At 42.6% G+C, this 27,074-nt stretch overlaps 1 protein-coding gene across 1 annotated transcript in view; it reads left to right on the top strand.

Moving 5' to 3' along the window:
* Positions 1-27,074, top strand: part of RACGAP1 (Rac GTPase activating protein 1) — a 145,043-nt gene that overhangs the window by 43,223 nt on the left and 74,746 nt on the right. The window contains exons 5-7 of the mRNA XM_053705552.1: positions 403-472; positions 13,962-14,015; positions 14,099-14,176. Coding sequence (XP_053561527.1) covers positions 403-472; positions 13,962-14,015; positions 14,099-14,176 — 202 coding nt within the window. The remainder of the gene's footprint in view (positions 1-402; positions 473-13,961; positions 14,016-14,098; positions 14,177-27,074) is intronic.

Genomic DNA, 27,074 nt, shown 5'->3' with positions numbered 1-27,074 from the left:
GGTATTGGTTCCCACAAGTAAGGATGACGCCGTGGACCGGACACACCTATGTTGGAGAAAACAGAATTTATGTTTACCTGATAAATTACTTTCTCCAACGGTGTGTCCGGTCCACGGCCCGCCCTGGTTTTTTTAATCAGGTCTGATAATTTATTTTCTTTAACTACAGTCACCACGGTACCATATGGTTTCTCCTATGCAAATATTCCTCCTTAACGTCGGTCGAATGACTGGGGTAGGCGGAGCCTAGGAGGGATCATGTGACCAGCTTTGCTGGGCTCTTTGCCATTTCCTGTTGGGGAAGAGAATATCCCACAAGTAAGGATGACGCCGTGGACCGGACACACCGTTGGAGAAAGTAATTTATCAGGTAAACATAAATTCTGTTATTTCCCCCTTTAGATTGTCTACAATTGATGAATCTGCATCTATCCTCTCAGATATCAGCTTCGACAAGACTGAAGACTCCTTGGTAATCTGTTTGTTCATCTCTTATAGCCAAGCAACCTGAATTATAGCACATTACAATATTTTTTTTTTAAATATTAAAGGAACAGTAAACATGTAATTAAGGGCAACCTGTCTTGCTATAAAATTAACATCAGCCAAATCTAAGAATGTTTAAAACTAACGTTTTTCTTTTTAAAGACACGATGAGTCCACGAATCATCTTCTTTACTTATGGGATATTCACCTCCTGGTCAGCAGGAGGAGGCAAAGAGCACCACAACAGAGCTGTTAAATAGCTCCTCCCTTCCCTCCCACTCCAGTCATTCTCTTTGCCTACGTTAGTGATAGAAGAGGTAAAGTGAGGTGTTAGATTAGATTCTTCAATCAAGAGTTTATTATTTTTAAAGTAGTGCAAGATTGTGCTGCTTTGTTCTAGGGTGTAGCCGTAGTCCATATCAGTCTCTACAGTAGAGCTTTTGGTGACTTTAAAGCAATGGGAACTGGTGGGACATAATTCTCACTGCGCCTCCCATACATGGTTTGCTGCCCTGCTTGTCAAAGTCTGAGGGAAGAGAAAAACTCTGTACTTTTTATTTCCACAGGCCAATTTGGAGAAAATGAGGATCTCGCAAGCCAGGTGGGCTGCCTTACTGCCAGGCAGCAATTTAAGGTAAGTGCTGATTTTTATTTCTGGGGATACGCTCACGGAAAGATTGGCCCTTTTCTATATTAAGGGACACTAGGAGGGAGGACATGTTGTTGGGCAGTTATTGCAGGCACTGGAAGGACATGGAGAAGTGGCTCTAACTTAATACTAGCATCTAACAACAGCTTTATTTTACACTAACAAGCCGTCTGGAGGGCTAGTTTTATTCCTCATGATCAACCGCATGTAAGGTGTGTCGCATGATAGATGTAATTTTTACTCCCCTGGATGTTATATTTATGCATCACTGTCGAGAGGTTTGTTTATTTATTAAAGAATAAAAATACCAAATATCACAAAAAGAAAAATGTGAAATAAATGTGATAACACAAACGTATAACAGTGAAGCAATACATAGTTTGTATAAGGATATGTATATTCTTCCTAGGAGTCTTCGGCCTTCCGATGTTTCTTTGTGTTCTCAAAGAAAAGAAAACAAGATATGCAATGTAGTGTAGCTCTTAACACCATCTAGAAAATATGATACACTTGTTCACAAATGGTTACTCTCATGGGTTGGAGCTATTTCCCTGAGCTTGTTTGTTTATTGTTGGGATGGGCACTAGTTCTCCTGGCGGCTCCATTTTTACAATTTGGCCTCCCGGGAGGTTTAGCTTGTTACGCCCACGGTGGGCGGAGCTATGATGCGCGACATGTTTGTGCGCCATTATTTTCCAATTCTGCTGCAGTGTTAGAAGCAGTGCGTTTTAAGTACACGGCAGGGAAGCAGTGTGTTTTTAATGTGGACACGCTAGAAGGATGTTTTTATTTGTAGTCTGGTTCCCTGTTTTTGGTTTGGGACAGGCAGAGTCCTCTGCAAATTTAGCTGAGGTCTGGGATTTTTCGGATTTTCCTGGGCAAAAATAAAGCAGTGTGTTTTAAGGTTTAAAGACACAGACCCATATTATCTTAATTAGTCAGACTACTTAAGTCGTTCCAAGAATCCTACTCCATTTTTGTTATCATATTCATTGTTAAATGGGTTAATTAAAATAACATTAGGATGTTATATTTGTTATTTAAAAGAGACAGTTACTCTTATTATAATGTTCCATTTTATTAATTAAAATGTGAATAAGGTTGTCACACTTTATGCCCTTAACCCTATGTATATCCAATGTTAATGGATTAATTTAAAACATTAGGGCTTTTGCTTTGTTATTTCAAACAGTGAATAAGGTTGTTACATACTCTGTCCTTAACCCTCAGTATATCCAGTGTTTGGATTAATTTAAAACATTAGGACGTTTTCCTTTGTTATTTAAAGACATAGTACCTATGGTTATGGTGTTTAAGTTTATGGATTACAATGTGAATAAGGATGTTTTTACATTTATGCCCTTTTTACTGTTGCAAACACTTTTCTGCCTCATATGTGAGTACAGTTTGCAAATCAGAGATAAGCCTTTTATTAGAGCCAACATTGTCTTGAATGTTGCAAGAAGCATTCGGACAAGGTTTAATACTCGCAGCCTTCTCCTCAAGGCTATTCTTCCAGTGCCCTGCGTTTCTTCCATGACTCCCCCTGGAGTTATTTTGCAAGACATCATTTCCCGCTGGTGCGAAGCGAGTTCGTTGTCGGCATTTCCCATGTTGCAGGGAGAGCGCAAGAGGAAAAACAAACATTCAGTGAGTGAGGTTTGTCAGTTGTTGCTATCTCTGAAGGTACCCCCCAGATACCTGAGGAAGTGGATACTGCGGTAGCATCCGAGGGTAAAATTTCAGTTTTGACGGTATGATTCCCCCTACTGATAATGAAGTAGTCTTCAGATTTAAGCTAGGTTACCTCTGGCTAGTACTTAAAAGGTTTTAGCTTCTCTACAACGACTTCACGGTCGCTGCTAATTCTATGTGGTACCACGAGCTCTTGAGTTCATGACTAAGGAATGGAAGAACGGGCACCCCTTTTTTTCCTGCATTTCCTATATTGAAAGAGAGGTTCCTTATCGGACTTCTCAAGGAGTCTTGCCAGTCTGTACTTCCCGTGGAAGGGACAAGTTCCACGCTAGACAGGTGGTCTTCTATTCCCATAGTGGATAGTTGTTTCCTTACACGACCCCATGGTGGGGTTACCCTGGAGGGCATCCTAGGTTTGGTATTGCTACCTTGGGCGGCAGCAGTCTAGTTCATGCTTTGTCTGGATCTATTCGGACAGACTGTCCGCATGATGCAATCTAGAATAGGTAAGTTAAGTGGCCAACTCCTTTTTCTTACAGTTCTTCCCGTCAGGTGTTATGCAGAGAACTAAGTTTTCTGGCTTACTATATTAGTTCACAGATCCTATGGTTAAGATCCTGGTCTGAGGATGCGTCATCTAGCCTAGCTTTTTGGCGATTCTTTGTTTTGGACCAGGTTTGTTAGAGAGGAAGTTAGAGCCATTCCTTCCTCTAGTTAAGATTTTTTTATTTTGTTCATTTCAAAGATCAAAGGAATCCTATTTCTGCTTTTGAGCAGGAGGGAACTTTCAACTTTCTAGATTATCTAAAGCAAGATAGAAGAAAGGTGTTCTTTCTCTGGGTAGGAGGTCATTCCTTCATGGGAAGTTCCTGTTCCCATTCAGGATCAGGATATTTGATTTTATTCAAGCTGGGGTTCCCAAGAAAGAGGGAACCTTCTAGTCTCTTACATCTCAAGAGTCTAAACAAGTTTTTCCGGGTACCGTCCTTTAGGATGGAAGCTTCTTGTTCCATTCTCCCTTTGATCCTAGTTGGTCAATTTATGAGAGGACGCGTACCTACATGTTCTCAGGGATCATCTCAAGTTCGTGGTTTTTTCTTTAGGTCTTGCCACAGCTCCCAGAATTTCAAAAAGCTTCAGTTGCGGGGCATTGCAATGACGCCCTTTCTGGATGATGTCTCAGTCCAGGCGCCATACTTTCAACAAGCAAGATTCCACAGGGACATTGTGTTCCTTCCTGCGATCTCACGGGGGGGAGGTAAATTTGGGAAAATATTTTCTTAGTCCCAAATGCAAGGGTCACATTTTTTTGGGGGGGGGGGGGGGAATCATAATGGATTCCCTATCAATGAAGATTTTTCTGACACAAGTCGTAAATTCAGAAATTTAATCAGTGGCTCAATGCATCGAGGTAATTGGACTGATGGTGTCCATCCCATTTGCTCGATTTTATCTCAGACCTTTGCAGTTAACCATGCTCAGGCGATGGAATGGAGATTGTTCATACTTGTCTGGACGAATAACTCTGGACCAGGAGACAAGGGTACCTTTTCAGTGGTGGTTGTCTTTGGATCATTTCTTCCAGGGAACGTGCCTTCGCAGGCCATCTTAGGTAATTGTGATAAGACGCCAGCTTTCTGGGGAGCAGTCTGGGATTCTCAAGGCTCAGGGAGTTTGGAGTCAGTTTGTCTTCCTGTAAACATTCTAGAGCTGAAGGCAATTTTCAATGACCTTCTGGCCTGGTCCCAGTTAACCTCACTCCGGTTTATCAGGTTCCAGTCGGACGACATAACTTCTCTGGCTTTCATCAATCATCAGGTTCTTTAGCGATGACAGTGGTATCTGAAGTACTCCAGTGGGCGGAAGCCCACTTTTGTTGCCTGTCGGCGATTCACATCCCAGGTGTGAACAACTGGGAGGCGGATTTCCTGAGCAGACAGACCTTTCGTCCGGGGGAGTGAGAACTCCATCCGGATTTGTTCTCCAATCTGATTCTCAAGTGAGGTCAGCCGGAATTGGATCTCATGTCATTCGCCGCCTGCCCGGCACTCACTGCCTCTCATTCTCTGTAGCGCACAGCATGGATGAGAGGCAGTGAGTGCCGGGTATGAACAGCTAGAGAGCTGAAATTGCCATATGCGTTTCACTGAATGAAGCGAGACACAGGAGCGCGCAGGGACGAGAGGAAAGGATCCTGTACGAGTGAGAGCTTTTAGGAGACGTCAGAGAAGGAGGGGTCAGGCGGTCATTTCAAAACAGCCAGATGAGATCTAGTAAGTGTATTTTCTGCCAAAGTTTATTTAGATGAAAATTGGGCTACAGTTTACTGTAAAGATCGTTAATTAACTAATCTAAATAAGTTACAGTAGTTTTTGGGTTGACTGTCCCTTTAAAGTCACAGTCATGGTTTTTGTTCTGTTATCAAATTTTTGAAGATTGAATAATTTGATTAATTTGTCTTGTTTTATTGAACACATCATTTCTAAATAGTAGATAAAAATAAAAAAAAATTGTAGCTAAATTTAAAGAATTTTTTTTTTTTTATTACTTTGTTTTTTCTTATTGTGTTCAGTATGGACTTAGGAGCCATAGAAAATGTTACTTGCTCCATGTGTTTGGATGCAAATGTGGAATCACCAATCCCTTTCTGTCCCTCATGTATTGAGAGGGCTTTAAGTTATAGGGATAAGATTTTTCATGAGCAAAATTTCTCTAAGGCGGATGCTTCTCAGGAGTCTGAGTCAGAGTATGCTGCAGCTTTCTCCCCAAGCGTCCCAATCTTTAACGACCGCCCAAGCAGTGCCCTGTACTTCTGCTTTAGCGCCTGCTGCAGTTACCTTAAAAGACATAGCTGCACTTATGTTTTCTAAAATTTCTGATGCGTAGTCTGCTTTTCCTATGTTTCAAGGCAAGCGTAAGAGGAAAGACAACCATGTTGTCAGTGAGGTTTCTGATGCTATGGTGGCAATCTCGGAGGTACCCTCTCAGGGAACTGAGATGGAGGGTATTGAGGTTCTATCAGAAGGCGACATTTCAGGCTCTGAAAGTTCATTACCTCTGACTCAGAGGTTGTATCTTTCAGGTTTAAACTAGAACACCTCTGCCTGTTACTCAGGGAGGTTTTGGTCACTTTAGACGACTGTAATTCTACAGTAGTGGTCGCTCCTGCGAAGTTGAGTAAATTGGATAGATATTTTGAAGTTCCCTCTTACTCAGACGTTTTTCCGATGCCAAAGCGAGCTTTGGAGATTGTTTCCAAGGAATGGGAGAGACCAGGTATTTCCTTCTCTCCGTCCCCCATTTTCAAAAAGATGTTCCCTGTAGCCGACACTGTCAGGGAAACTTGGCAGACGGTCCCTAAGGTGGAAGGGGCCATTTCCACCTTAGCCAAGCGAACTAGTGTTCTCATTGAGGATATTTGTGCTTTTAAAGACCCCATGGACAAGAAGTTGGAGGGTCTACTTAAGAAAATTTTTGTTCACCAGGGTCTGCTATTGCAGCCGGCTGCGTGCATTGCTACTGTCACTAGTGCAGCAGCTTATTGGTTTGATGCTTTTCTCAGAGTCTCTTAATACTGAGACTTCTTTAGAGGAGATCCAAGATGGGATTAAAGCTCTGAAGTTAGCCAATGCTTTTATTACGGATGCTTCTTTGCAAATTACAAAATTGGCAGCTAAGAGTTCAGGGTTCTCTATCTTAGCCCGCAGAGCCTTATGGTTGAAACCTTGGTCTGCGGACGTGTCATCCAAGTCTAAACTTCTAGCAATTCCTTACAAGGGGAATACCTTGTTTGGACCTGGCCTGAAGGAAATTATTTCTGATATCACGGGAGGTAAGGGTCATTTCCTTTCTCAGGATAAGAGAAGTAAACAAAAAGGACAAAGTAATTTTCGTTCCTTTCGAAATTTCAAGGGAAATGTATTTATTTTCCTCCTCTAAACAGGAGGGGAACTATTCGCAATCTAAGTCTACTTGGAGACCCAACCCGTCTTGGAACAAGGGTAAACAGTCCAAGAAGCCTGCTGCTGAATCCAAAACAGCATGAAGGGCATGCCCCCGATCCGGGACCGGATCTGGTAGGGGGCAGACTTTCCTTCTTTGTTCAGGCTTGGGTTTGGGACGTTCAGGATCCCTGGGCAGTAGAAATAGTGTCTCAGGGATACAAACTGGAGTTCAAACATTTTCCTCCCAGAGGAAGTTTTCTTCTTTCAAGATTATCTGCAAACAAGATAAAAGAAGAGGCGTTCTTACATTGTGTAAGAGACCTCTCCTCCTTGGGAGTGATTGTTCCTGTTCCTGTACAGGGGCAGGGTTTTTATTCTAATCTGTTTGTGGTTCCCAAAAAGGAGGGAACCTTCAGACCTATCTTAGACCTCAAGAGTCTAAACAAGTTTCTCAGAGTTCCGTCATTCAAGATGAAAACTATTCGTACAATTCTTCCATTGATCCAGGAGGGTAAATTTATGTCGACAGTGGATTTAAAGGATGCATATCTACATGTTCCTATCCACAGATATCATCACAGGTTTCTGAGGTTTGCCTTTCTGGACATACACTTTCAGTTCGTGGCTCTTCCTTTCGGCCTGGCCATGGCACCCAGAATTTTCACAAAGGTTCTGGGGTCTCTGCTGGTGGTTCTAAGACCGCGGGGTATTGCGGTGGCACCTTATCTGGACGATATTCTAATCCAGGCCCCATCTTGTCAACAAGCAAGATCTCATGCCGACATTGTGCTATCCTTCCTAAGAACTCACAGGTGGAATGTAAATCTGGAAAAGAGTTCCTTAATCCCAAAAACAAGGGTGACCTTCTTGGGAACTCTAATCAATTCTATATCCATGAGAATTTTTCTGACAGAGGTCCGGAAATCAAAGATTCTGGATACCTGTCAAGCCCTTCAGTCCACTCCTCAGCCGTCAGTGGCTCAGTGCATGGAGGTAATCGGACTGATGGTGGCGGCAATGGACATCATCCCGTTTGCTCGGTTCCACCTCAGGCCTCTGCAGTTAGACATGCTCAGGCAGTGGAACTGAGATTATCCAGTCTTGTCTCCTCGAATAACCCTGGATCAGGAGACAAGGGATTCTCTTCAATGGTGGTTGTCTCCGGATCATCTATCACAGGGAACCTGCTTTCGCAGACTGTCCTGGGTAATTGTGTCAACAGACGCCAGCCTTCTAGGGTGGGGAGCTGTCTGGGGTTCCCTAAAGGCTCAGGGAGTATGGACTCAGTCTGTTCTTCCCATAAACATCCTGTAACTAAGAACGATCTTCAATGCTCTTCTGGCCTGGCCTCAGTTGGCTTTGGCCCAGTTCATCAGATTCCTGTCGGACAACATAATGACAGTGGCTTACATCAATCATCAGGGAGGAACGAGGAGTTCCTTAGCGATGACGGAGATAGCCAAGATAATCCGGTGGGCGTAGGCCCATTCTTGCCATCTGTCAGCGATCCACATCCCAGGGGTGGACAACTGGGAGGCGGTCTTTCTGAGCAGACAGACATTTCATCCGGAAGTGTTCTCCAACCTGATTCTCAAATGGGGTCGGCCGGACATAGATCTCATGGCATCTCGCCAGAATGCCAAGCTCCCGAGATATTGGTCGAGGTCCAGGGATCCCCAGGCGGAACTGATAGATGCTCTGGCAGTTCTTTGGTCCTTCAGCCTAGCATACCTGTTTCCTCCGTTTGCGCTTCTGCCTCGGGTCATTGCTCGAATCAAACAGGAGAGGGCATCGGTGATCTCATTGCTCCTGCTTGGCATCACAGGATTTGGTATGCAGATCTGGTGGACATGTCATCTCTGCCACCTTGGAGACATCCGTTGAGGAAGGATCTTCTAATTCAAGGGCCCTTCCTTCACCCAAATCTAGTTTCTCTGAAGCTGACTGCTTGGAGATTGAACGCTTAATCCTATCCAAGCGGGGGTTTTCTGATTCGGTCATAGAGACCTTGATCCAGGCACGTAAGCCTGTAACTAGAAAGATTTACCATAAGATATGGTGTAAATATCTCTATTGGTGTGACTCCAAGGGATACTCATGGAGTAGAGTTAGGATTTCCAGAATTTCGTCTTTTCTCCAACAGGGTTTGGAGAAGAGTTTATCGACAAGTTCCCAAAAGGTTCAGATTTCTGCCTTATCTATTTTGTTACACAAACGTCTGGCAGATGTCCCAGATGTACAATCTTTTTGTCAGGCCTTGGTTAGGATCAGGCCTGTGTTCAAACCAGTTACTCCTCCATCGAGTCTGAATTTAGTTCTTAAAGTTCTTCAAGGGGTTCCGTTTGAGCCTATGCATTCCTAAGATATTAAGTTATCTTGCTATTTCTTCTGCTCGTAGAGTCTCTGAGCTCTCCGCTTTACAGTATGAGTCTCTGTACCTTATTTCTTCTACTACATACGACGAGTCCACGGATTCATCCTTACTTGTGGGATATTATCCTCCTGCTAACAGGAAGTGGCAAAGAGCACCACAGCAGAGCTGTCTATATAGCTCCTCCCTTGACTCCACCCACCAGTCATTCTCTTTGCCGTTACTAGTAATAGGAAGAGGTAAAGTGAAAGAGGTGATAACAGGAAAGATGTTCCCTCAAACAGACTCGGATGTGACGGCCTTTAAGATTAAGCTTGAACACCTCCGCTTGCTACTCCGGGAGGTTTTAGCGACTCTGTATGATTGTGACCCTATTGTCATCCCACCAGAGAAATTGTGTAAAATGATAGTTTTTATTTTCTTCAAGCAAGACTTTTTTTATTTCAAATGGTACCGGTGAGTGCTATTTTTTCCTCAGGCAGCAGATGGATGAAGATTTCTGCCTGGAGGCTGATCTTAGCAGTTGTCACTAAGATCCATAGAAGTTCCCACAGAATGGCTGAGGAGTACTTGAGAAGCTTTAGTGTGGGGAACGTTTTTCATGCTACAAGCATTGAGGTATGTTCAGTCATTTTTTTTTCTGGAGAGACTGTGGTATTTCAGAACTGGCTGACAGTATTCCCATAAGGGAAGGGGTAAGCAGTAATCCTACATGTGATAGAAGGGTATTACTGGGACCTGTATGTTATGGGCTGAAAAATGGTTGACACTGATAACATAATGTTTTTTTTGTGACAAAACGATTTTATAATTGGAGGGCAATTTAACGTTTTTTGTGTGCAAACGTTTTTGACTTTTGATGGCACTGGAGGGTTCACATGGCTCTCAATAATAGTTGGGTATATGAAAACCCACATGGCTAGGTTCTAGACCGCTTTACAGCGGTTTTTACTAGGCAGTGAGACATCGATGTAGATGGGCAGGGCTTAATTTCTCGCCTCAGTTGCGCAGTTTTATTTCCCATACAAGCAGCAAGCTCCAGCTCCAGTGGGCCTAAACTGAAAGATTTGGCCTAAACGAAGTGATAGTGTATTTACAGACCACTGAGAGCAGGTAGGCACCACAGCAGAGCTGTGTCGATGTGCAGGGGTTTGATTGTTTAATTTCATAACGTTTTTGAGTAACATTTTTTTTTCCATTAAGGGTTAAGCATACCTTACTTGTGGTGCAATCTTAGCTGGCAAGATAAGACACTTTTATTCTAAAATTGTTTTGATTATAACATTTTAGAGCAGTTTTGGAAAAATTGCACGCTTTTTTTTTTTTTTTACTAGTACCGTTTTTTTCAGATTTTTTTTTTTTTTTTTTTTTTTTCAACTAAAGTGTTTTCAAGTCTGTTTGTGGTCATTACTAGCCTGTTACAACATGTCTGACATTGAGGAAAGTCAATGTTCTATGTGTTTAGAAGCCATGGTGGAATCCCCACTTAAAATGTGTCCCTCATGTACTGAAAGGGCCTTACATTGCAAAGAGCATATTTTAGGTGATAAAAGTATGTCTCAGGATGATTCTCAGTCAGAAGAGAATCAGGTTATGCCATCCAATTCTCCCCAAGTGTCACAACCTTTAACGCCCGCTCAAGCGACACCTAGTACTTCCAGCGCGTCTAATTCTTTCACCCTGCAAGATATGGCTTCAGTTATGTCTACTACCCTTACAGAGGTATTATCTAAACTGCCAGGCTTACAGGGTAAGTGCAGCAGGTCAGGTATTAGAGTAAATGCTAAGCCCTCTGACGCTTTATTGGCCATCTCCGATGTACCCTCACAGTGTTCTGATTTGGGGGTAGGGGAATTGCTGTCTGAGGGAGAGCTTTCAGACTCTGAGACAGGACCTTCTCATTCAAGGTCCGTTCCAACATCCAAATCTAATTTCTCTGCAGCTGACTGCCTGGAGATTGAATGCTTGATTTTATCTAAGGGGGGATTCTCTGAGTCGGTTGATACCTTGATTCAGGCTCGGAAGCCTGTCACTAGGAAGATTTACCATAAGATATGGCGTAAATATCTTTATTGGTGCGAATCCAAGTGCTACTCATGGAGTAGGGTTAGGATTCCTAGGATTTTGTCTATTCTCCAAGAAGGATTGGAGAAGGGATTATCGGCTAGTTCCTTAAAGGGACAAATTTCTGCTTTGTCAATTTTATTACACAAGAGTCTGGTGGATGTCCCAGACGTTCAGTCTTTTTGTCAGGCTTTAGTCAGAATCAAGCCTGTGTTTAAACCTGTTGCTCCGCCATGGAGTTTGAATTTAGTGCTAAATGTTCTCCAAGGGGTTCCGTTTGAACCTATGCATTTCATGGGTATTAAGCTTTTATCTTGGAAAGTTTTGTTTTTAGTTGCTATCTCTTCTGCTCGAAGAGTTTCTGAGCTCTCTGCATTACAATGCGACTCACCTTATCTTATATTCCATTCTGATAAGGTGGTTTTGCGTACTAAACCTGGATTCCTTCCTAAGGTTGTTTCAAATAAGAATATTAATCAGGAAATTGTTGTTCCTTCTCTATGTCCTAATCCTCCTAAGAAGGAACGTCTGTTACATAATCTGGACGTGGTTCGTGCCTTGAAGTTTTACTTACAAGCGACCAAGGATTCCCGTCAAACATCTTCTCTATTTATTGTTTATTCTGGAAAGCGTAGGGGTCAAAAAGCTACGGCTACTTCTTTCTTTTTGGCTGAAAAGCATCATCCGTTTGGCATAGAAGACTGCTGGACAGCAGCCTCCTGCAAAGATTACAGCTCATTCTACTAGAGCGGTGGCTTCCACATGGGCTTTTAAAAATGATGCTTCTGTTGAACAGATTTGTAAGGCTGCGATTTGGTCCTCCCTTCATACCTTTTCCAAATTTGATACTTTTGCTTCTTCTGAGGCTGTTTTTGGGAGAAAAGTTCTTCAAACAGTGGTGCCTTCTGTTTAGGTGTCTGTCTTGTTCATCCATGTCCTGTAGATTTGGTATTGTATCCCACAAGTAAGGATGAATCCATGGACTCGTCTTATCTAGTAGAAGAAAAGGAAATTTATGCTTACCTGATAAATTGATTTCTTCTACGATACGACGAGTCCACGGCCCTCCCTGTCATTTTAGACAGATTATATTTTTGTTTTCAAACTTCAGTCACCTCTTCACCTTTTTAGTTTCTCCTTTTTCTTCCTATACCTTCGGTCGTGCTGGTGCTCTTTGCCACTTCCTGTTAGCAGGAGGATAATATCCCACAGTAAGGATGAATCCGTGGACTCGTATCGTAGAAGAAATCAATTTATCAGGTAAGCATAAATTTTCTTTCATTCGGATAATGTTGTTTTACGTACTAAATTAGGTTTTCTTTCTAAAGTAGTTTCAGATCAGAACATTAACATTCTTCAGCTCGAAGAGTGTCTGAGTTCTCGGCGTTGCAATACAATTCGCCTTACCTTATTTTACATTCAGATAAGGTAGTTTTACGTACTAAACTAGGGTTTCTTCCTACGGTTGTTTCAAATCGGAACATTGATCAGGAGATCCTTTTTGTCCTAATCCTTCTCAGAAGGAACGTCCTCTGCACTATTTGGACGTAGTCCGTGCTTTAAAATTTTACTTACAAGCAACTAAGGACTTTCGTCAGTCGTCTTCTCTGTCATTTTCTCTGGAAAACGTAAGGGTCAGAAAGCTACGGCTACCTCTTTCTTTTTGGCTGAAGAGTATCATCCGTTTTGCATATGAGACTGCTGGACAACAGCCTCCTGAAAGAGTTATGGCTCATTCCACTAGGCCTGTTGCTTCCTCATGGGCATTCAAAAATGAAGCTTCTGTAGAACAGATTTGCAAGGCTGCAACTTGGTCCTCTCCACACTTTTTCTAAATTTTATAAATTTGATACTTTTTCCTCGGCTGAGGCTGCTTTTTGGAGACAGGTTCTTCAAGCAGTGGTGCCTTCCGTTTAGGTTCCCTGTCTTGTCCCTCCCTTATCATCCGTGTACTCTAGCTTTGGTATTGTATCCCACAAGTATGGATGATCTGTGGACTCATCGTGTCTTAAAAAGAAAAGAAAATTTATGCTTACCTGATAAATTTGTTTCTTTTTAGACACGATGAGTCCACGGCCTGCCCTGTTCTCTTAGACACCTCTGCACCTTGGCTTTTCCTTTCTCTTCCTAACTTCGGTCGAATGACTGGAGTGGGAGGGAAGGGAGGAGCTATTTAACAGCTCTGCTGTGTTGCTCTTTGCCTCCTCCTGCTGATCAGTAGATGAATATCCCACAACTAAGGATGATGATCCGTGGACTCATCGTGTCTAAAAAGAAACAAATTTATCTGGTAAGCATAAATTTTCTTTTTTGCGTTTGCTAAAGTTATTGTAGTAAAACTACTGGGAACTAGCTGCTGAATGGTGGCTGCACATATATACACCTCTTGTCATTGGCTTGCCAATGTACTTACCTACCTTCCAGCCCAAAGTCAGAACATGCTGTGATCTGAGATGTCATTGCAGAAAATGAATAGTCTGCAGAAAGAATGGGACACATGCAGGAACTGCTAGCTCTTTCGCTTTCAGCGCTGCTCTGCATCAGGCTGTTTTCTTCTAATAGCTCTGTGCTCTGGCTGCCCTGTAAGTTTTCCATAGCACAGTGCAGCAACAGCGAAGCGCTGTTTGAAGGGAACACTTGCATGGAGCGCAGGACTGGCTCTCATGAATTTTTGCTTTATTTGGTTAATCAACACATTGCAGCTTAACTTATGTAATTTTTTTTTTTAATTGTATGCTTTGCTTAATAGGATTGGGATTCCTCTCTTGTACGAAATGTGAGGCTAAGGAAGAGAGAGAAACGGGTATGTTCTGTAGAATTTATATTAAAATCTTGAAAAATACATTAGAAAAAATGTTCAACCTACCTCAATTTTTTATTTATTAGCGATCATCCAGACATCATACTGAAGGACCTCCAGTTCCATCAAAAAGAAACCGCTCTTTTGGACTTGTGGTTGATCAGGTATTCATTTTTTATTGTTACTGAACAAGTTAGAATAAAGAAATTACGTTAAAGGGGACAGTAAATACCTCAATATTAAGCTTATAAAAATACATTTAGTAATTCCTCACCCTTCTCTAGTCATTGGTGCCACCATGTTGAAATCTATCATTCACTACACTCCAGTGCTGACCTGTTGTCGCATGTGCAGCAACTCGGCCTGTAGTGTAGCCTAGGTTACATAATTGCAGCACCTATAAGTAGAGGGAGGTGGATGAAATGTTTAAGGGGTACAGTCTTTTATTCTCTGAGCACTTCACAGTTTGAAATGTGATTGTCGGCTATCCATTGTGGTGTTTTCTTCTTTAATACAGAAGTTTGTACATTTTCTTCCATATTTTTTGTTTGGTTTGTTTTAAAGTGAATGTAAATTTTGATGCTAAAGTGCCTGGTTTTTAAAAATTCGATTAAAAACAGGGGCACTTTAATTCATCAATTTACATTTCACTCCTGTTGTGAAAAAATACTTGCCTTTTAAACTTGACAGCAGCTCCAGCTTCCTCCAGTCGTCGCAAGCCATTTCTGACGTCAAATGATGGATAGTTAATCCTTCAATCATGGCTTCCCTCCGGGGGAATCGGTGTCTGATTCAACGCCGTGATTGGAGGAAGCCGGATTCCTCATTTTAGACCCAGGAGTAGGCTTTGCAACGGGTGGAGGAAGCTGGATCGGCGGTCAAGACTAAAAGGTAAGTATTGTTTTCACAACCGGAGTGAAATGTAAATTTTGATGAATTAAAGTGCCCCTGTTTTTTATCAAATTTCTCCAACATAGGTGTGTCCGGTCCACGGCGTCATCCTTACTTGTGGGATATTCTCTTCCCCAACAGGAAATGGCAAAGAGCCCAGCAAAGCTGGTCACATGATCCCTCCTAGGCTCCGCCTACCCCAGTCATTCTCTTTGCCGTTGTACAGGCAACATCTCCACGGAGATGGCTTAGAGTTTTTTAGTGTTTAACTGTAGTTTTTCGCGCCGGTGTTGCGCACTTGTTTTTGAGAGGCATGACATGCAGTCGCATGTGTGAGGAGCTCTGATACATAGAAAAGACTTTCTGAAGGCGTCATTTGGTATCGTATTCCCCTTTGGGCTTGGTTGGGTCTCAGCAAAGCAGATACCAGGGACTGTAAAGGGGTTAAAGTTAAAAACGGCTCCGGTTCCGTTATTTTAAGGGTTAAAGCTTCCAAATTTGGTGTGCAATACTTTTAAGGCTTTAAGACAATAAATATTCTGGAACTGAGAGCGATATTCAATGCTCTCAAGGCTTGGCCTCAGCTAGCGAGGGCCAAGTTCATACGGTTTCAATCAGACAACATGACAACTGTTGCGTACATCAACCATCAGGGGGGAACAAGGAGTTCCCTGGCTATGGAAGAAGTGACCAAAATCATTCAATGGGCGGAGTCTCACTCCTGCCACCTGTCTGCAATCCACATCCCAGGAGTGGAAAATTGGGAAGCGGATTTTCTGAGTCGTCAGACATTGCATCCGGGGGAGTGGGAACTCCATCCGGAAATCTTTGTCCAAATCACTCAACTGTGGGGCATTCCAGACATGGATCTGATGGCCTCTCGTCAGAACTTCAAAGTTCCTTGCTACGGGTCCAGATCCAGGGATCCCAAGGCGGCTCTAGTGGATGCACTAGTAGCACCTTGGACCTTCAAACTAGCTTATGTATTCCCGCCGTTTCCTCTCATCCCCAGGCTGGTAGCCAGGATCAATCAGGAGAGGGCGTCGGTGATCTTGATAGCTCCTGCGTGGCCACGCAGGACTTGGTATGCAGATCTGGTGAATATGTCATCGGCTCCACCATGGAAGCTACCTTTGAGACGAGACCTTCTTGTTCAAGGTCCGTTCGAACATCCGAATCTGGTCTCACTCCAGCTGACTGCTTGGAGATTGAACGCTTGACCTTATCGAAGCGAGGGTTCTCAGATTCTGTTATCGATACTCTTGTTCAGGCCAGAAAGCCTGTAACTAGAAAGATTTACCACAAAATTTGGAAAAAATATATCTGTTGGTGTGAATCTAAAGGATTCCCTTGGGACAAGGTTAAGATTCCTAAGATTCTATCCTTCCTTCAAGAAGGATTGGAAAAAGGATTATCTGCAAGTTCCCTGAAGGGACAGATTTCTGCCTTGTCTGTGTTACTTCACAAAAAGCTGGCAGCTGTGCCAGATGTTCAAGCCTTTGTTCAGGCTCTGGTTAGAATCAAGCCTGTTTACAAACCTTTGACTCCTCCTTGGAGTCTCAACTTAGTTCTTTCAGTTCTTCAGGGGGTTCCGTTTGAACCCTTACATTCCGTTGATATTAAGTTATTATCTTGGAAAGTTTTGTTTTTGGTTGCAATTTCTAATGCTAGAAGAGTTTCAGAATTATCTGCTCTGCAGTGTTCTCCTCCTTATCTTGTGTTCCATGCAGATAAGGTGGTTTTACGTACTAAACCTGGTTTTCTTCCAAAAGTTGTTTCTAACAAAAACATTAACCAGGAGATTATCGTACCTTCTCTGTGCCCGAAACCAGTTTCAAAGAAGGAACGTTTGTTGCACAATTTGGATGTGTTTCGCGCTCTAAAATTCTATTTAGACGCTACAAAGGATTTTAGACAAACATCTTCCTTGTTTGTTGTTTATTCCGGTAAAAGGAGAGGTCAAAAAGCAACTTCTACCTCTCTCTCTTTTTGGATTAAAAGCATCATCAGATTGGCTTACGAGACTGCCGGACGGCAGCCTCCCGAAAGAATCACAGCTCATTCCACTAGGGCTGTGGCTTCCACATGGGCCTTCAAGAACGAGGCTTCTGTTGATCAGATATGTAGGGCAGCGACTTGGTCTTCACTGCACACTTTTACCAAATTTTACAAGTTTGATACTTTTGCTTCTTCTGAGGCTATTTTTGGGAGAAAGGTTTTGCAAGCCGTGGTGCCTTCCATCTAGGTGACCTGATTTGCTCCCTCCCATCATCCGTGTCCTAAAGCTTTGGTATTGGTTCCCATTTATGTTTACCTGATAAATTACTTTCTCCAACGGTGTGTCCGGTCCACGGCCCGCCCTGGTTTTTTAATCAGGTCTGATAATTTATTTTCTTTAACTACAGTCACCACGGTATCATATGGTTTCTCCTATGCAAATATTCCTCCTTAACGTCGGTCGAATGACTGGGGTAGGCGGAGCCTAGGAGGGATCATGTGACCAGCTTTGCTGGGCTCTTTGCCATTTCCTGTTGGGGAAGAGAATATCCCACAAGTAAGGATGACGCCGTGGACCGGACACACCGTTGGAGAAAGTAATTTATCAGGTAAACATAAATTCTGTTTTTTAAAAACTTTAACATCAAAAATTACATTCACTTTAAGTAACTGTTTGCAAGGTAATTGGCTATTGTGTGTGTATTATTCTTTATAAAGTGCCAACAAATTCCTCAGCGCTGTCCATGGGTACAAAGATATAAGTACAACGGTGAGATAATACAATAGACATTTTACAGACAAATACAGGGGGAATTGAGGGCCCTATTCCCGTGGGAATTTACAATCTAGATGGCTAGGAGGATGGGAAACAGGAGGTGGGGACTGCAAAGATGAGAATGTTAGTGAGGAGTTAGATTAGGGCAACTCTTGGTTACATGAAATGTATTTGTTAAAGGGACAGTTTACTCAAATCAAAGTTACTTCACTTTAATTTGTTCCTAATCATCCACTTTACCTGCTGGAGTGTATTCTATTGTTTACAAGTATTTCCATTACCCTTATATTGGCATTTTAAATAGTTAATTTAGTATGTGGTATCTCCACCCATCCTGAAAGTTTTTGGCCTCAAGGCCAAGCTGTGTTAACACAGCCAGTAGAAGAAGTTACTCAGTGGGCTATAGAAGAGATAAGAAAATACAATGTTAATTTTCCATTGTTCTCTCCAAGTAGTGGTGATAAGTTTATGGACAGATATAAGATAAAAAAGCAGGTATATGTACACATTGTGATAAAGTAATGAGATCTGAATATACCTACAAGCTCAACCCATTTTATTAGGTTATGGCTTCAAAACACAAAATCGGCAAATTCATATACACAAACCTTAAAAAGCAAATTTCATACATCTTATACTCTGCAGCTGGTAAAAAAAGTAATTGGAAATACAATTTTATAGTATACTGTCTCTTTAATGAGTTGGGTGTTAAGCCTCCCTGAACAAAAAGGTCTTTAGGGAGCGTTTAAAGGACAGGTTAGGGGAAAGTCTGACAGCTCAAAGACGTGCCTTCCAGAGGGTTGGTGCCGCACAAGAGAAGTCCTGTAGTCTATCATGGGAGGAGGTGATGGTAGAGGAGTCAAGGAGCAGGTCATTGTTGGATCTTAGGGGGCGGGCTGGAGTATATTTATTGATGAGGGACGATAGGTAGGGTGGGGCAGCATTGGTGAGAGTTTTATAGGTCAGGGTTAGAAATTTGAATTTAATTCTGCTGTGAATGGGGAGCCAGTGAAGGGACTCAGAGAGATGCCACAGATACAGAGCGTCGGAAGAGGTGTATTAGCTTGGCAGAAGCATTTATGATAGATTAAAGGGGGAGAGGTGGGAGAGAGGGAGGCCAGTTAGTAGATGATTACAGTAGTCAAGTTGGGAAATTGCCAGGCAGTGGATTAGCTGTTTAGTAGTTTTAGCGCTCAGAAACTGACAAATTCTCTATTGCATAGGTGGTTGAGGCAGAATGAAGAGAAAAATTGGATGTGGGGAATGAAGGACAGATTTGAGTGAAGTGCGACTCTGAGGCAGCGGACTTGGGGTGATGGGGAGATAGTGGTGCCGCCAACAGTGACAGAAAAATTAGAAACTGGCGTAGAGTTAGAGGGGGGAAGAAGTAGTTCAGTCTTGAACATGTTTATTTTTAGGTGGTGAGAGGCCATCCAGGAGGAAATGCCAGATAAGCAGTCGCTGATGTGAGAATTGACAGAAGGAGAGAGTGCAGGGGTGGATAGGTAGATCTGGGTATCAGCATAGCAGTGATAGTTAAAGCCATAGCTGTTGATACGTTTACCCAGTGAAAAAGTGTAAATATAGAAGAGTAGAGGACCCAGGACAGAGCCTTGAGGTACGCCAACAGACAGGCAATGGAGAGGAGTCACCAGCAAAAGAGACACAAGGATCTGTTATAGAGATAAGAGTGAATCCAGGAGAGGGCAGTGTCACAGAGCCCAAGAGAGCTGAGTCTGTAGGAGGAGGGGGATGGTCAACAGTGTCAAAAGCAGCAGAGAGGTCAAGTAAGAGGGGTATAGAGTAGTAATGGCCATTGTTTTTGGCAGAAAGGAGATCGTTGGTAACCTTAGTGAGAGCAGTCTCAGTTGAGTGTTGGGGACGGAAGCCAGATTGCAGGGGGTCGAGCAATGAGTTGGAGGACAGGAAGTGGGTTAGGCGATCGAAAATAAGTTTTTCAAGGACTTTTGAAACTAACGGAAGCAGTTATATGGGGCGGTAGTTTGCAGGATTGTTGGGGTTAAGGGAGGGTTTTTTTGAGGATGGGGTAACCTTTGCATGTTTGAAGGAAGATGGGAATGAACTGGCAGAAAGGGATAGGTTTAATATGCGAGTAAGAGCTGGAGAGAGGGTGAAAGACATAGAAGGTATTAGATGTGAAAAAATAGGGTCAAGTTATTCAGGAGATAATTAGCCACTATCCCACTGTAGCATCTGGACTTATGAGGTTGCTATTTTTGTTGTGTCCAAAAAATAATTACAGCATTGTAAGGTGTATGTGTGTGTGTATATATATATATATATATATATATATATATATATATATATATATATATATATATATATATATATATAATGTGTATACATACACACGTGGCCCTCGTTTTACAACGGTTCAATTTACAGTTTCAGAATAACAACCTTTTTTCCAGTCATGTGACTGCTATTGAGAAGCAGTGCATTTATTAAAATAGCCAGTAGGTGGAGCTGTCCGCTTGTGTTGCAGCAAAGCCAAGCAAGCTGAAATGAATCAGTTTAACCAGATCTGAGCTATAGAGCATATTTCAAAGGAACAAGATCTCCCTGTCTATAAATCAGTCCAGATTGGAATGCATAGAAATAACTGTTTGCAAAAAAATGCAAGTGAAGTCTGTGTTGTGTGATTATTTTATTAGTTTTATAATGCTGTTTAGCAAATGTTTTTGTTCATTTAACTTAGTTTAATTATATATTCTGTGTTGTGTGATTATTTTATTAGGTTTATAATGCTGTTTAGCATTTAAAGTCTTTAATTCAAAGCTTTAAAAATAATGTATTAGGTGTTACTTATGACAATTTTGAGAGGGGCCTGGAACCTCTCCCCCTCACTTCCCATTGACTTACATTATAAAATGGGTTTCAATTTACAACGGTTTTGATTTACAACCATTCCTTCTGGAACCTAACCCCGGCGTAAACTGAGGGCTACCTGTGTGTGTATGTGTGTGTATGTATATATGTGTGTGTATGTATATATGTGTGTGTATGTATATATGTGTGTGTATGTATATATGTGTGTGTATGTATATATGTGTGTGTATGTATATATGTGTGTGTATGTATATATGTGTGTGTGTGTATATGTGTGTGTGTGTATATATGTGTGTGTGTGTATATGTATATATATATATATATATATATATATATATATATATATATATATATATATATATATATATATATATATATATATATATATATACACATATACAGGGAGTGCAGAATTATTAGGCAAATGAGTATTTTGACCACATCAACCTCTTTATGCATGTTGTCTTACTCCAAGCTGTATAGGCTCGAAAGCCTACTACCAATTAAGCATATTAGGTGATGTGCATCTCTGTAATGAGAAGGGGTGTGGTCTAATGACATCAACACCCTATATCAGGTGTGCATAATTATTAGGCAACTTCCTTTCCTTTGGCAAAATGGGTCAAAAGAAGGACTTGACAGGCTCAGAAAAGTCAAAAATAGTGAGATATCTTGCAGAGGGATGCAGCACTCTTAAAATGGCAAAGCTTCTGAAGCGTGATCATCGAACAATCAAGCGTTTCATTCAAAATAGTCAACAGGGTCGCAAGAAGCGTGTGGAAAAACCAAGGCGCAAAATAACTGCCCATGAACTGAGAAAAGTCAAGCGTGCAGCTGCCAAGATGCCACTTGCCACCAGTTTGGCCATATTTCAGAGCTGCAACATCACTGGAGTGCCCAAAAGCACAAGGTGTGCAATACTCAGAGACATGGCCAAGGTAAGAAAGGCTGAAAGACGACCACCACTGAACAAGACACACAAGCTGAAACGTCAAGACTGGGCCAAGAAATATCTCAAGACTGATTTTTCTAAGGTTTTATGGACTGATGAAATGAGAGTGAGTCTTGATGGGCCCGTGGCTGTATTGGTAAAGGGCAGAGAGCTCCAGTCCGACTCAGACGCCAGCAAGGTGGAGGTGGAGTACTGGTTTGGGCTGGTATCATCAAAGATGAGCTTGTGGGGCCTTTTCGGGTTGAGGATGGAGTCAAGCTCAACTCTCAGTCCTACTGCCAGTTTCTGGAAGACACCTTCTTCAAGCAGTGGTACAGGAAGAAGTCTGTATCCTTCAAGAAAAACATGATTTCTCCAACATAGGTGTGTCCGGTCCACGGCGTCATCCTTACTTGTGGGATATTCTCTTCCCCAACAGGAAATGGCAAAGAGCCCAGCAAAGCTGGTCACATGATCCCTCCTAGGCTCCGCCTACCCCAGTCATTCTCTTTGCCGTTGTACAGGCAACATCTCCACGGAGATGGCTTAGAGTTTTTTAGTGTTTAACTGTAGTTTTTATTATTCAATCAAGAGTTTATTTTAAAATAGTGCTGGTATGTACTATTTACTCTGAAACAGAAAAGAGATGAAGATTTCTGTTTGTATGAGGAAAATGATTTTAGCAACCGTTACTAAAATCCATGGCTGTTCCACACAGGACTGTTGAGAGGAATTAACTTCAGTTGGGGGAACAGTGAGCAGTCTTTTGCTGCTTGAGGTATGACACATTCTAACAAGACGATGTAATGCTGGAAGCTGTCATTTTCCCTATGGGATCCGGTAAGCCATTTTTATTCAGACAGTAAATAAGGGCTTCACAAGGGCTTATTAAGACTGTGGACATTTTCTGGGCTAAATCGATTCATATATTACCTATATTTAGCCTTGAGGAATCATTTAATCTGGGTATTTTTGTTAAATAATATCGGCAGGCACTGTTTTAGACACCTTATTCTCTAGGGGCTTTCCCTAATCATAGGCAGAGCCTCATTTTCGCGCCGGTATTGCGCACTTGTTTTTGAGCAGCATGACATGCAGTCGCATGTGTGAGGAGCTCTGATACATAGAAAAGACTTTCTGAAGGCGTCATTTGGTATCGTATTCCCCTTTGGGCTTGGTTGGGTCTCAGCAAAGCAGATACCAGGGACTGTAAAGGGGTTAAAGTTAAAAACGGCTCCGGTTCCGTTATTTTAAGGGTTAAAGCTTCCAAATTTGGTGTGCAATACTTTTAAGGCTTTAAGACACTGTGGTGAAATTTTGGTGAATTTTGAACAATTCCTTCATACTTTTTTGCAATTGCAGTAATAAAGTGTGTTCAGTTTAAAATTTAAAGTGACAGTAACGGTTTTATTTTAAAACGTTTTTTGTACTTTGTTATCAAGTTTATGCCTGTTTAACATGTCTGAACTACCAGATAGACTGTGTTCTGAATGTGGGCAAGCCAAGGTTCCTTCTCATTTAAATAAATGTGATTTATGTGACACTGAAAATGATGCGCAAGATGATTCCTCAAGTGAGGGGAGTAAGCATGGTACTGCATCATTCCCTCCTTCGTCTACACGAGTCTTGCCCACTCAGGAGGCCCCTAGTACATCTAGCGCGCCAATACTCCTTACTATGCAACAATTAACGGCTGTAATGGATAATTCTATCAAAAACATTTTAGCCAAAATGCCCACTTATCAGCGTAAGCGCGACTGCTCTGTTTTAGATACTGTAGAGCATGAGGACGCTGATGATAATGGTTCTGAAATGCCCCTACACCAGTCTGAGGGGGCCAGGGAGGTTTTGTCTGAGGGAGAAATTTCAGATTCAGGGAAAATTTCTCAACAAGCTGAACCCGATGTGATTACATTTTAAATTTGAGTTGGAACATCTCCGCGCTCTGCTTAAGGTATTATCCACTCTGGATGATTGTGAGAATTTGATCATCCCAGAGAAACTATGTAAAATGGACAAGTTCCTAGAGGTCCCGGGGCTCCCAGAAGCTTTTCCTATACCCAAGCGGGTGGCGGACATTGTAAATAAAGAATGGGAAAGGCCCGGTATACCTTTCGTCCCTCCCCCCATATTTAAAAAATTGTTTCCTATGGTCGACCCTAGAAAGGACTTATGGCAGACTGTCCCCAAGGTCGAGGGAGCGGTTTCTACTTTAAACAAACGCACCACTATACCCATAGAAGATAGTTGTGCTTTCAAAGATCCTATGGATAAAAAATTAGAAGGTTTGCTTAAAAAGATGTTTGTTCAGCAAGGTTACCTTCTACAACCAATTTCATGCATTGTCCCTGTCACTACAGCCGCGTGTTTCTGGTTCGATGAGCTAGTAAAGGCGATCGATAGTGATTCTCCTCCTTATGAGGAGATTATGGACAGAATCCGTGCTCTCAAATTGGCTAATTCTTTCACCCTAGACGCCACTTTGCAATTGGCTAGGTTAGCGGCGAAGAATTCCGGGTTTGCTATTGTGGCGCGTAGAGCGCTTTGGTTGAAATCTTGGTCAGCGGATGCGTCTTCCAAGAACAAACTCCTTAACATTCCTTTCAAGGGCAAAACGCTGTTTGGCCCTGACTTGAAAGAGATTATCTCTGGTATCACTGGGGGTAAGGGCCACGCCCTTCCTCAGGATAGGTCTTTCAAGGCCAAAAATAAACCTAATTTTCGTCCCTTTCGTAGAAACGGACCAGCCCCAAGTGCTACGTCCTCTAAGCAAGAGGGTAATACTTCTCAAGCCAAGCCAGCCTGGAGACCAATGCAAGGCTGGAACAAGGGAAAGCAGGCCAAGAAACCTGCCACTGCTACCAAGTCAGCATGAAATGTTGGCCCCCGATCCGGGACCGGATCTGGTGGGGGGCAGACTCTCTCTCTTCGCTCAGGCTTGGGCAAGAGATGTTCTGGATCCTTGGGCACTAGAAATAGTCTCCCAAGGTTATCTTCTGGAATTCAAGGGGCTTCCCCCAAGGGGGAGGTTCCACAGGTCTCAATTGTCTTCAGACCACATAAAGAGACAGGCATTCTTACATTGTGTAGAAGACCTGTTAAAAATGGGAGTGATTCATCCTGTTCCATTGGGAGAACAAGGGATGGGGTTCTACTCCAATCTGTTCATAGTTCCCAAAAAAGAGGGAACGTTCAGACCAATCTTAGATCTCAAGATCTTAAACAAGTTTCTCAAGGTTCCATCGTTCAAAATGGAAACCATTCGAACAATTCTTCCTTCCATCCAGGAAGGTCAATTCATGACCACGGTGGATTTAAAGGATGCGTATCTACATATTCCTATCCACAAGGAACATCATCGGTTCCTAAGGTTCGCATTCCTGGACAAGCATTACCAGTTCGTGGCGCTTCCTTTCGGATTAGCCACTGCTCCAAGGATTTTCACAAAGGTACTGGGGTCCCTTCTAGCGGTGCTAAGACCAAGGGGCATTGCAGTAGTACCTTACTTGGACGACATTCTGATTCAAGCGTCGTCCCTTTCTCAAGCAAAGGCTCACACGGACATAGTCCTGGCCTTTCTCAGATCTCACGGATGGAAAGTGAACGTGGAAAAGAGTTCTCTATCTCCGTCGACAAGGGTTCCCTTCTTGGGAACAATAATAGACTCCTTAGAAATGAGGATTTTTCTGACAGAGGCCAGAAAAACAAAACTTCTAAACTCTTGTCAAACACTTCATTCCGTTCCTCTTCCTTCCATAGCGCAGTGCATGGAAGTAATAGGTTTGATGGTAGCGGCAATGGACATAGTTCCTTTTGTGCGCATTCATCTAAGACCATTACAACTGTGCATGCTCAGTCAGTGGAATGGGGACTATACAGACTTGTCTCCGAAGATACAAGTAAATCAGAGGACCAGAGACTCACTCCGTTGGTGGCTGTCCCTGGACAACCTGTCACAAGGGATGACCTTCCGCAGACCAGAGTGGGTCATTGTCACGACCGACGCCAGTCTGATGGGCTGGGGCGCGGTCTGGGGATCCCTGAAAGCTCAGGGTCTTTGGTCTCGGGAAGAATCTCTTCTACCGATAAATATTCTGGAACTGAGAGCGATATTCAATGCTCTCAAGGCTTGGCCTCAGCTAGCAAAGGCCAAGTTCATACGGTTTCAATCAGACAACATGACGACTGTTGCGTACATCAACCATCAGGGGGGAACAAGGAGTTCCCTGGCGATGGAAGAAGTGACCAAAATCATTCAATGGGCGGAGACTCACTCCTGCCACCTGTCTGCAATCCACATCCCAGGAGTGGAAAATTGGGAAGCGGATTTTGAGAGTCGTCAGACATTACATCCGGGGGAGTGGGAACTCCATCCGGAAATCTTTGCCCAAATTACTCAACTGTGGGGCATTCCAGACATGGATCTGATGGCCTCTCGGCAGATCTTCAAGGTTCCTTGCTACGGGTCCAGATCCAGGGATCCCAAGGCGACTCTAGTAGATGCACTAGTAGCACCTTGGACCTTCAAACTAGCTTATGTATTCCCGCCGTTTCCTCTCATCCCCAGGCTGGTAGCCAGGATCAATCAGGAGAGGGCGTCGGTGATCTTGATAGCTCCTGCGTGGCCACGCAGGACTTGGTATGCAGATCTGGTGAATATGTCATCGGCTCCACAATGGAAGCTACCTTTGAGACGAGACCTTCTTGTTCAAGGTCCGTTCGAACATCCGAATCTGGTCTCACTCCAGCTGACTGCTTGGAGATTGAACGCTTGATCTTATCAAAACGAGGGTTCTCAGATTCTGTTATTGATACTCTTGTTCAGGCCAGAAAGCCTGTAACTAGAAAAATTTACCACAAAATATGGAAAAAATATATCTGTTGGTGTGAATCTAAAGGATTCCCTTGGGACAAGGTAAAGATTCCTAAGATTCTATCCTTTCTTCAAGAAGGATTGGAGAAAGGATTATCTGCAAGTTCCTTGAAGGGACAGATTTCTGCCTTGTCTGTGTTACTTCACAAAAAACTGGCAGCTGTGCCAGATGTTCAAGCCTTTGTTCAGGCTCTGGTTAGAATCAAGCCTGTTTACAAACCTTTGACTCCTCCTTGGAGTCTCAACTTAGTTCTTTCAGTTCTTCAGGGGGTTCCGTTTGAACCCTTACATTCCGTTGATATTAAGTTATTATCTTGGAAAGTTTTTTGTTTTTGGTTGCAATTTCTTCTGCTAGAAGAGTTTCAGAATTATCTGCTTTGCAGTGTTCTCCTCCTTATCTGGTGTTCCATGCAGATAAGGTGGTTTTACGTACTAAACCTGGTTTTCTTCCAAAAGTTGTTTCTAACAAAAACATTAACCAGGAGATAGTCGTGCCTTCTTTGTGTCCGAAACCAGTTTCAAAGAAGGAACGGTTGTTGCACAATTTGGATGTTGTTCGCGCTCTAAAATTCTATTTAGATGCTACAAAGGATTTTAGACAAACATCTTCCTTGTTTGTTGTTTATTCTGGTAAAAGGAGAGGTCAAAAAGCAACTTCTACCTCTCTCTCTTTTTGGATTAAAAGCATCATCAGATTGGCTTACGAGACTGCCGGACGGCAGCCTCCTGAAAGAATCACAGCTC

The sequence above is a fragment of the Bombina bombina genome, chromosome 3 (assembly GCF_027579735.1).
Source record: "Bombina bombina isolate aBomBom1 chromosome 3, aBomBom1.pri, whole genome shotgun sequence".
NCBI classification, from domain to species: domain Eukaryota; kingdom Metazoa; phylum Chordata; class Amphibia; order Anura; family Bombinatoridae; genus Bombina; species Bombina bombina.
The sequence above is the reverse complement of the archived record's forward strand: the minus strand, read 5'-3'. Positions and strand labels throughout refer to the sequence as shown.